Genomic DNA, 11,712 nt, shown 5'->3' with positions numbered 1-11,712 from the left:
AAAAAAAAAAAAAAAAAAAAAAAATCCCCTCCACATCCTAACATGCAATAAAAGGTTATTCATTTAACATGAATGTTAAGCACAGAAGGAAAACAAGGCTTAAAAAGAAGAGCAGCACGGTGAAAAAAACAAACTTGCCTTCACGTAGTTAAATGTAAAACGAGTGTGTACTTGAAAGTATAAAACGTTGGAAATGCAATGCAACTCAAACAGTGTATTCCAGTCATTGGGTTTCTTCATATTCTCAACTGTGGGACATAAACATGAGTCACTTGGGCTGTGCCAATATTTAGGAGCACCAGGGCAGCCATCCTGGTACAGCTAAACAGCAGTTGCATTAGAAATATGCTTCACTTTTTTAAAAAGGGGTGAAAGAGAACTTTGGGTCGAATTCTGGAGTGCCTAACATTTTAACACTATGTTGTTTTCTGTTATTTTTCTTTTTATGAAAAGATTTTACTGTAGAACTAAAATTACATTTTGGTTAATGTCTGATGGAAACCAACAAATTTATTTGACTTAATAGTTTTTTTTTCCTGGCTTACGGGCACAGAGTTGACTGTGGGCCATACAGTCAACAAGCTCCCTCACAGGGCTTTTCCTTGGCTTTGCTCTGAAGCATGGTCTCTTTACCATGCAGACAAATGGCTGGGAACCTCTCCAGGGCAACTCTGGTTTTCCAACCAGACTCTCTTTTTAGTGACCATCAGTCAGCAAACATTGCCAACTTGCTAGCTACCCCAGGACTGGATCTAAAACACAGCCCTCAGCCTTTTCCTCTGCTTCCCTTCCCATGCCACCATCTGTCTATAAAACTTTATCCTCCTCTAGGATACATTGCTCTACCATGCAGTTGCTTGTTGAAATGCCTGCCTTCTCTCCCAGACTTCAAGGTTTTTCAGAGCAGAAGCTTTGTCTCATTTAACCTTGTATTCCCCCTGCCTTATATTGTTCACAATATAGTTAATGAATTCATATTGAATAAATATAGATGTATTTGTTAGCATCTTTACCATCATGAAACTCTCAAAGTTAAAACAACTTCTAAACATAATGAATTATTTCTTATATTTGATTACAGTAGGTGACACTTCCATCCTAGCACCTCCTCCCCTACCCCACAAACTATTATGTTTGTGGTATGGTTTGAAGCTGTGTCTCCCCCTCAAATCTCGTGTTGAAATATAATCCCCAAAGCTGGAACTGGGGTCTGATGGAGGTGATTGGAACATGGGAACAGTTTCTCATGTTTTAACACCATCGCCCCTTGGTGCTGTTGTCACATTAGTGCAGGGGTCCCCAACCCCCTGGCCACAGAATGGTATTGATAAGTGTCCTGTGAAGAACTAGGCTGCACAGCAAGAGGTGAGTGGCAGGCCAGTGAGCATTACCGCCTGAGCTCCACCTCCTGTCAGATGAACCATGGCATTAGATTCTCATAAGTGTATGAACCCTATTAGAAACTGTACATGCAAGGGATCTAGGATGCATGCTCCTTATAAGAATCTAACTATTTTGCCTGATCTGAGGTGGAACAGTTTCGTCTTGGAAACCCTATCTTTCTCCCCCAACTTGGGAAAATTGTCTTCCATGAAATCAGTCCCTGTTACCAAAAAGATTGGGGACCACTGTGATGATGTAAGACGCCTGCTCCCACTTTACCTTTCACCATGACTGTAAACCCCCTGAGTCCTCTCCAGGGGCAGATGTTGCCTTGCTTCCTGTACAACCTATGGAGCCATGAGCCAATTAAACCTCCTTTCTTTATAAATTACCCAGTCTTAAGTATTTCTTTATAGCAGTGCGAGAACAGCCTAATACAGTTAGTTAAGTCACCAAATGACTTGGCATAACGTTTCTTAAGGAGATAGAGTGTCCTTTCCTCCAGAGCAGGAGTGAGTGTCATTTCTGTTTTTCCTCTTTATTGTTGATCGCAGAATTGGCTTCATAAACACTTGATGATTGGTATATGCTTTACTCAGAATTCTTGTTCATGCTAGTGCTGAACACCCAAATCACACTAACGTAAACCAAAAAAGGATTGTATGGACTGTGTAACTGAAAAATTCAGGATCTAGTCTCAGGGACTCTAAATACTGAAATATGCCACCACGACTCTTCTGTGCCTTTCTTCACTTCCTGTTCTGCTTCCATGTTGGCTTTCTTCAGTTCTAATGAAAATATCTTCCTTCTTACAGCAAGGAAGAAAAAGCATGGCAGGCTTATAATGTCCTATCTTAACAAAATGTCAGACCTCTCATCTAACCCTTCCACCTCCACATATAAATTTCAGAGAATGACCATGGGTTAACTAGGGTTGTGTGCCATCCCTAAGCCAATCAGTGGAAGAATAGGAAACTCACTGGCCAGGCCTGAGTCATATACCCACTTCTGTGACCAGAAGATGGGCGTTACTATTTTGTGCAGCCTCCCAAAATCATACTGGAGGGAGGAGGGGCATTTCTCCAAATGAAGGAAATGTTTTAAATTAGAAGAGAATGTGGGCAAACTAAAACAACAAATGTCCTCATCATGAATGTTCTGTAATTTTGAAATAGATAATATCTGGAAAATGTTCCAGGAGCATCTCAACAGAGAAAATGTTGGCTTATGTAAAAGCAACTCCCCTTTATTCATTGTTATGGTTAAACTTTTAAAACTTGGAGAATGTTTTAAGAACAGTCATATGTCTCTTCATTACAGAATACATTCTGAGAAATTCATTGTAAGCCAGTTTCAGTGTTGGGGGAACATCATAGAGTGTACTTACATAAACTTAGATGGTACAGCCTCCTTCATACAGAGGCTAGATGGTATAGTCTATTGCTCCTAGGCTACTAATCTGTGTAGTGTGTTACTATGCTGAATACTGTGGGCAGCTGAAACACAATGGTATTTGTATATCTAAACATAGAAAAGCTATAAGAAACATACATATGTAGTATAAAAGATAAAAAAATTGTATACCTATAGAGGACACTTACTATGAATGAAACTTGCAGAACTGGAAGTTGCTCTGGGTAAGTGAGTGAGTGAGTAGTGAGGGAAAGTGAGGGCCTGGGACATTACTGTACACTACTACAGACTTTATAAATGTTGTACACTTCAGCTACCCTACATTTACTGAAAATTTTTTTCTTTAATAATAACCTTAGCTTACTGTAACATTTTTACTTTATTAACTTTTTAATATTTTGACTCTTTTGTAATAACATTGAGCTTAAAATATAGTTACATTGTACAGCCGTACAAAAGTGTTTTCCTTGTTTATATTCTTACTCCTTAAGCTTTTTTCTATTTCTAATGTTTTTTTCTTTTTAGACTTTTTTGTTAAAACTAAGACACAAACACATTAGCCTAGACCTACCCAGGGTCAGGATCATCAATATCACTGTCTTCCACCTCTATATCTTGTCCCACTGGAAGGTCTTCAGGGGGCAGTAACAGGCATGGAGCTATCATCTCCTATGATAACAATGCCTTCTTCTGGAATATCTCCTGAAGGACCTGCCTAGGGCTGTTTACAGCTAGCTCTTTTTTTATAAATAGAAGGAGTACACTTCACTAATGATAAAAAGTGTAGTATTATAAAAACTAGGCAGTAGGAATTTTTTTGCTCCATTATAATCTTAGGGGACCACTGTTACATATGCAGTCAGTTGTTGACCAGAATGTTATGTGACACATCACTGTATTTTAAACTATTCCTGGAAACAGCTTTCTACCTAAAAAAGTACTACATGTGTTCCAAAATTCAGAAACACTTGAGTTATTTTCTGTCAGTCAAATTGTTGTATCTCTAGTCTGTTTTTCTCATTGAATTTCATAAAGTATAAATTGAAGATGTATCCCTCAGGGAATAAATTCAGAACTAATAAAAACAATAATACTGTGACATATGTTTCCTTTCCCTAAAAAATGTTACACCAATCCTGGATGAGGATCTGTGAGTTTGTTAAAGAAAAAATTGTTTTATCAAGTGAGAAATGTGAAAAGTTGTTTTCCACAGGGTTGACCAGAAGACTGGGCACATCATTAATCCAGCACAATTCACCACTCCCACTGGAAACATACTAGCAATTCACATCTTCACATCTTCCAAACAAAGAGGAACCTCTTACTCCAAAAGAAAAATGGCATTCTGAAAATATTGTTTCAGACTTCAGTGTCAACGCCAAAATTCTGTTAAACATAAATCTTATATAAGACCCCAAAATTCTGTTAAACATAAATCTTATATCAGCTACCTCCAGGCTCCATTGATGACATTATTACTCTCAATATAATGAATTTCTAATTATATTTGCCATTGACAGGAGTTGGCTTTCCTCCAGATGGAAACCTGAAATTACATCTTCCTAAAGTAAAAGGCAACATATGACCCTTTGTAATCCATAGAGACACCTAGGATATTCATTGAACAAATAAGTGGATAAAGAAGAGCAGTTACTATTGATAAGAGGGCATTGGTTTGAAACTGTTACAGATTATAATGTGAGGTTAAATGTATAAATCAGTCACTATTTGAATTTTTATTGTACTTTACCACTCTAGTCTTTAAGCAAGTAAAATTTTTATATAGTTCCATCAAACATACACATCATAAGTAGAATAGACATGAAAGTAATTATTTTTATTTTTACAGGTGGCTGAAGCCATACTCTTTTATAGAATTAATGGAAAGCAGAAAAGACATCACAAGGCAAGAAGAACTTTGGAAAATGAAGCCTAGGAGAAATTTAGAAGAAGATGATTATTTGGTAAAATATTAATAATAACAATAAGTGATAACCTCTATAAACATAATTCAGATGCCATTCTATATCTCCTAGTGTTATGAAAACTAACCAGTATTTTTCACCCTAGTCTGCTGATATCTGGACTTGGATTACTGTCACTGATACTGTGAAGGACAGAGTAGTATATGTAAGACAAGTAGTACCTTGACTGATTGTCAGGGACTTAGCTCAATAACCTTGAATAAGTCACTGAAAATCTGGGGTCTTAGTCTAAGCCATGAAAGTCTTGGACCAGATCATCCCCAAGGCCCTTCCAATTCTTTCTAACAGTCTATAGTTCTAATTTTAAAAAAAAGTCATCAAAGCCCATACAACAGTAATTTTGTTAGCAAGCATTTTTGTCATGGACACAATGGCAACTTACCAAGAGATCATCTAGTAAATTGGTGATTCACTGTAAAACCAAATAAATTTACTTTTGGGCAAGAATCACTTGTCCCACTTTTGGTCAACCACAGAATTCAGTGTTTCTTACTACATTTTATGACTGAAAAAGTGGCAAAAATTTTGGTTCCAAACTCTCCCAAACTATCTCAATGGAAGTTTTAGCAGAAATTATTTATTTAATCTTAATAAATCCTAATTTTAATAGGGATAAGTAATTAAGAAATTATAAACATATACTTTATAAAAGTAACAGTGTGCATAAAATGAAATTATTGCATTTTTCAAGTTTACTGTCTTGTCTGAAGCATGTATTTCTTTTGTCCTAAAGAAAAAATCTTTCAGTGCCACATAGACTGTGCTATCTTCAACTAACCAGTATTCAAAAGCAAGACTCTGAATGCTGTTATTCAATGAGAAGCATAATGCTTGAGCAATAAGTAATTAGTTTAAGAGATATCCCATTGTTTTGTTCAATTTTAAGATATTTATCTTCTTTTCTTTGTAGCATAAGGACACAGGAGAGACCAGCATGCTAAAAAGACCTGTGCTTTTGCATTTGCACCAAACAGCCCATGCTGATGAATTTGACTGCCCTTCAGAACTTCAGCACACACAGAAACTCTTTCCACAATGGCACTTGCCAATTAAAATAGCTGCTATTATAGCATCTCTGACTTTTCTTTACACTCTTGTGAGGGAAGTAATTCACCCTTTAGCAACTTCCCATCAACAGTACTTTTATAAAATTCCAATCCTGGTTGTCAACAAAGTCTTGCCAATGGTCTCCATCACTCTGTTGGCATTGGTTTATCTGCCAGGTGTGATCGCAGCAATTGTCCAACTTCATAATGGAACCAAGTACAAGAAGTTTCCACATTGGCTGGACATGTGGATGTTAACAAGAAAGCAGTTTGGGCTTCTCAGTTTCTTTTTTGCTGTACTGCATGCAATTTATAGTCTGTCTTACCCAATGAGGCGTTCCTACAGATATAAGTTGCTAAACTGGGCATATCAACAGGTAAGATGACAATGTCGACACTATTACTAAATAAAAAATCTAAGTCACCTGACAAATTAATCATTTCTCATTGTAATATTAATACCCTAACCCCTGTTGAAACTCAATGTTGAAAATGCCATATATTTTAAAATGTTTATTATACTTTCACTAGGGCTTTGTTGTCAGTCGGTTTTATATTGAGAAACATTTTTAAGCTGAAAATAAGGTACAACTTTAGCAACAAAAGAAACATTTTATTCATGGACAAGGCCATATTTCAAATTTCTACCACCTTCACAAGATTACTTTTTAACACTGATTGTTCTTATCTTCTCCTTGTTTATCTTCTTAATGAGCATGCACATTACAGTTCTAACCAAGTAAACCATCAAATAATTATTAGAAAGTTAATAGATTATGGAAATGTGGCATTCAAGAAGAAAAGTGATAGCTTCTATGTCATTTATCTTAGAAGAATACCAAAAAAAAGAAAGAAAAAGTCATACATGTGTGGAGACCTGTTTCTGGGCTTTATATTAGACACAGGGAAGAGTATAGAAGGAGATTCACATTCAGGAAATAACTCTTGTTTGCATTCCTTCTTTCTGTGTTTACCCTCTGGTAGGTCCAACAAAATAAAGAAGATGCCTGGATTGAGCATGATGTTTGGAGAATGGAGATTTATGTGTCTCTGGGAATTGTAGGACTGGCAATACTGGCTCTGTTGGCTGTGACATCTATTCCATCTGTGAGCAACTCTTTGACATGGAGAGAATTTCAGTATATTCAGGTAAATAATCTATAAAATAACTCTAAGAAGTAAATCATCTTTTGCACTTATAATAACAAATATGTTGACTTTACTCATAAAAAATAACAAATGTTTTTCAATAGCGAAGATGTTGCACTTGTTTCAGTTAATAATATGCTCTCCTGTTGTTCTCCCTATTGCTTCTAATTAGGACAAGTGTTTCCTAGACATAAATAAAAGTCATTAAAATATATATATATATATGTTTTTTAAGTAAGAATTACTTGTTCTTTGATTTATTTCCCTTAGGCATTGTCAGACTTGGCATTGTTTTATATTTTTACTTTTTTTTTTTTTTTTTTTTTTTGAGATGAAATCTCACTCTTTTGCCCAAGCTGGAGTGCAGTGGCACGATCTTAGCTCACTCCAGCCTGTGCCTTTTGGGTTCAGGTGAGTCTCCTGCCTCAGCCTCATGAGTAGCTGGGATCACAGGCACCCACCACCATGCCCAGCTAATTTTAGTGTTTTTAGTAGAGATGGGGTTTCCTCATGTTGCACAGGCTGGTCTCAAACTCCTGACCTCAAATGATCCACCCACCTCGGACAGTCATGAGCCACCACACTCCACCTATTGATTCTAATATTTGAAACTTGTTAAACAATTTGCTACCCATCTAATGTGATATTTTAGAAATCCAATATGCATGGTTTATTAGTTTTTTAAAAATAAAAATATTCTTTAACCTGTCACCTGAATAAAAGTCATGCCTTTTATGTTACACAACTTAGCACTATCCAGAAGCAAAAGCCCTCTCCTTGAAATAATAGTGTTTTATCTACCAAAGATATTCTAGTATGTAATTTCAAAAGCTGCTTTTTCCAGCTTACATTTTATATAGCTTACTCACTTGAAGTTTCTAAATAGTCTTGGAATTTTAAAACTATCTTAGGTTTACCGAAGTTTATCTTCTGGTGGTAGATTATCCATAGGAAAAAAGAGAAAAAGTGCTGTGTCACAATTCACTTGGGATCCTTGTCTGACAAGATTCAAAGGACTAAATTTAATTAGTCATAAGCACTCCCAGTTACCTTTTATGGGCAGACATCTTTGGAAATTTCCACAAAGTCAGACATTTCCAACTATCCCTTCTACATGTCCACACGTAAACTCCAGCACTTTATTAGGGCATCTGATTAGGCTCGAAAGTATGCCTCCATCTGAATTCTTCCAGTGTAGCCTAGAGATGGTACCACATTCTCACAGAATTTCCTGATTTTGTAGGTTTAGCCTGAGAGCCATTGGAGTTCTCTGGTCCTCATTAAATAGCTTTCTTCATACATTACTCTGCCTGTTACACATAGGAGGAACACCACTTTTTAGACTTAATTAGGAATTTAGGACTGCATCTTGACAACTGAGCTCATTCCACGACATGCACAAAACCTAGCCCATAATAAGTATACAATATACATTTGGTAAAATTAATTTTCAACCAATAACGTGTATGTTTAAACCAGAAGCCTAGAAATATTTCATTTAATATCTGAGAACTGGTTACACTACGATTTACCATGGAGATTCACATCTTAAAACATAAACTTAGCTATTTGATTATATTCATTGGGACTTAAGAATATGGCTGAATAATTGTGAGTTAGATTTGTTCTGGTAGGTCAATGACCATTTCCAGTAAAGTGAATAGATGTCAGAAGTTATATAGAAGTGCTGTTGCCAGAACACTGTTAAGGTTACACAGGTGCACAACTATTTTTAAGCAATTTTATCTGTGTAGTGACAAAGCATCCCAATGCAAGCTGAAATGTTTCATCACATCTCCAGATCTCTCTATTTTGTGCAGACATTGAAAAAATTTCAGTTATCCATAATTGAAAAAATGTCAATGTCTGCACAAAATGTTCAGTGTTCAATGTTCACATTTTTCCATTTTATCAGAATATTCAATTTTTTAAAACGTAGGCCAAGTTCATTCACTTCATTATTAATTTATCAAAATCAGAGTGAATCACATTAGTCAACTTCGCAATTGATAAAGATCACTGAAATCAAATTGATTTTTTTCTGTAATCTTCAGTTAATCTACCTATATTTAATTGAGCATCTAAAACGTGCAAATCATTTTGTTGATTCTGCAGGGATCCTGTTATAAGTAAGACTCAGTCCCTGATTTTAGGTGGCTTGTGATAAGCAGAATTAAGACAAATACACAAGAGATAAAGCCCAAAAAATGAATGTCATTTAAGAGAGATGAACAAAGTGGTAGAGAAAGAGTAGACAGGGTTTTTGATCACCTGCATGCAAAGAAAGGCTGTAGGTTTTGTTCCCTTAGATAGCCTGGAGACAAGAACATTACCAAAAGTAAGGTGAGGAAGACATGCAAAAAGGGTAGAAAAGATGTGAATGGACATTGTTGAGAAATGTGATAGGAAAACAATCATAGATAAGGATTTCCAAGCAGCAGAGCATATCCAGATGAGGTAGGATGGGATAAACTCCTACTGAAGCAATCTTCACCAATTTTGTTTTTCTTTTGCAGAGCAAGCTAGGAATTGTTTCCCTTCTACTGGGCACAATACACGCATTGATTTTCGCCTGGAATAAGTGGATAGATATAAAACAATTTGTATGGTATACACCTCCAACTTTTATGATAGCTGTTTTTCTTCCAATTGTTGTCCTGATATGTAAAAGCATATTATTCCTGCCATGCTTGAGGAAGAAGATATTGAAGATTAGACATGGTTGGGAAGACATCACCAAAATTAACAAAACTGGGATGTCTTCTCAGCTGTAGAATTACAGTTTACACACATTTTTATTAAATATTGATATATTTTATCATCAGCATTTCAAGTTTGTATTTGTTAATAAAATGATTATTCAAAGATCTTAATGTTTCTCTTCATATATGTGTGATGAGTTTAAAATATGTGTATTTCCTTGTAGATTTGATTCAAAGCAAAAAAAAATCTTTTTAATACTAATCTCTAGCACTTTCTCTGTAATAAAGGTAAGCATGCCAAAATAGCATCTGATTTGTCAGATTAAATAGCATTACAAATAATCAAGAGCTTTGAAATACCAGTCCTTGCTACCCATTAGACAGGTATCATTATGAAAAAATTATTTTATCTGAATCTCCAACAAAAGCATAATAAGCATTTATTCACTATTACTAAAGAGCTTTAATTTGTCTGTACCCAGGTTTTGCTCATGGAACACCTACCTCAAAAAACACAGACTGTGTCTATACAAGTAAAGCAGCAGAGTAATATCAGATACAGTCAGGCAAAATAGAACTCAGGCTATCCAGGAGAAATAGTAAATTCAATAATTTCCACCTGAGTTATGTACAATTCAGTTTAGCTTACTTTAATGCATTGGCAAAGCTTAACATAAAACATTCCCTGAAAGAACAAACTATACATTAGCTGTCAGGACTTGCTAACCCAACTATGTGCTTCAGAGGTTTTCCATGATTAGCAAAAGTAATCACAAGCTTTATCTTTTATAGTGGTGAACCATTTATTATTAAAGACAATAGAGATAATGGTGCAAATTAGGAAAAACAATTAGGCTATTCAGTAAGTGGAGTCCAGTTTTTCTATTTTTTCTATCGCAAATGATGATTATTCATTATTACATGGGGGATAACGAACTTCCCTGGGCACAAATTTGAACTCTGCATTATTGAGGTTCAGACATACAGAGATATATTCACAGACAGTGAAGAAAGGAGTTGAGAGCAGCAATTCTGAACTGACGACAGAGCAGACGAGAGTGTCCTTGAGAAAAAACTCAGCATAAAAGAAAAATAAATCTAGGACTTTAGAATTGCAAACCAGATTCATCAAGGGCACATAACTATGGGACCACTTAACTAAGCATGACACATGTCATTGCATAATCAACCAGCTCTGAGACGCAGCAGTCAAGTAACATAGTTTCACCTGCATGGCAAAGTGTCAGCACCTCCGGTACTGAGAAGGAGAAATCAAGTACCAAGTACCTTCCTAGTACCAAGACATAGAGGCTGCAGCTGAAGTGACACCTCAGTGAAGCTTTCAGGAACAACAGCCCAAGTTCTGACTTGATTATTGAACCCCTGCCTTGGTAGCCATGGTAACAAAGAACAACAGGCCTATTCTGAAACAGAGAATATACCTTTTTGAGGATTACTAGTTACAGGAAAAGGAATCAACAAGGTCCTTAAAAGCAAGGCACAAAACATCTAGATTCCATTTTTACTCATAGATTGATAAGAACTAAACCACTCTTTGTAGCTTTTGTGAAGTTTTTACAATAGTTGGGTAGTATTTTTATGAGCTGAAGAAAACAATAAAAGTTGTCTTTAAAAGATCATATATAATGTTCTGGTATAAGCTTGGATTTTCTTTTCTTTTACTCCACCAACATCACTAGAGCATATTCCACATACTAGGTCAGTGCTAAACAGAGACTATGGAAAGATAGAAATGACCTAGTCTCTACTCACAGTCATGGGGAAGACAAATTTTAGTGCACCAATGGATTCTGAGTGTACTGATATCACTTAACGAATGAATGACCAGTTCTGTTTACAAGAGCAAAGTCAGGAAAGTATGAGGTTGAGCCAGAAAAAAACCCTTTGAGCTGGGTATTGCGTACGTAAAAGTTCCTCAGACAGAATGGGAGGGCAGGGTGTAATGTAACATGTTGGAAGACCTAGCTTAGAGTGGCTGGAACAGAATGTGTGAGAAAGAAATACCAAATTACA

At 36.0% G+C, this 11,712-nt stretch overlaps 1 protein-coding gene across 2 annotated transcripts in view; it reads left to right on the top strand.

Moving 5' to 3' along the window:
- Nucleotides 1–11,315, top strand: part of STEAP1 (STEAP family member 1) — a 12,167-nt gene extending 852 nt beyond the window's left edge. The window contains exons 2-5 of one of the 2 annotated variants that reach the window (XM_017536462.2): nucleotides 4,646–4,760; nucleotides 5,692–6,204; nucleotides 6,812–6,976; nucleotides 9,493–11,315. In XM_017536462.2, the coding sequence (XP_017391951.1) occupies nucleotides 4,677–4,760; nucleotides 5,692–6,204; nucleotides 6,812–6,976; nucleotides 9,493–9,750 (1,020 nt within the window). In that variant the 5' untranslated portion in view covers nucleotides 4,646–4,676 and the 3' untranslated portion in view covers nucleotides 9,751–11,315. The remainder of the gene's footprint in view (nucleotides 1–4,645; nucleotides 4,761–5,691; nucleotides 6,205–6,811; nucleotides 6,977–9,492) is intronic. The other variant, XM_017536463.2, reaches the window with a different exon arrangement.
- The last annotated feature ends 397 nt before the right edge of the window (nucleotides 11,316–11,712 follow it).

This window comes from Cebus imitator, unplaced genomic scaffold, assembly GCF_001604975.1.
Source record: "Cebus imitator isolate Cc_AM_T3 unplaced genomic scaffold, Cebus_imitator-1.0 Scaffold98, whole genome shotgun sequence".
NCBI classification, from domain to species: Eukaryota; Metazoa; Chordata; class Mammalia; order Primates; family Cebidae; genus Cebus; species Cebus imitator.
Note: the sequence above shows the minus strand (reverse complement) of the source record. Positions and strands in the feature narration are given on the sequence as shown.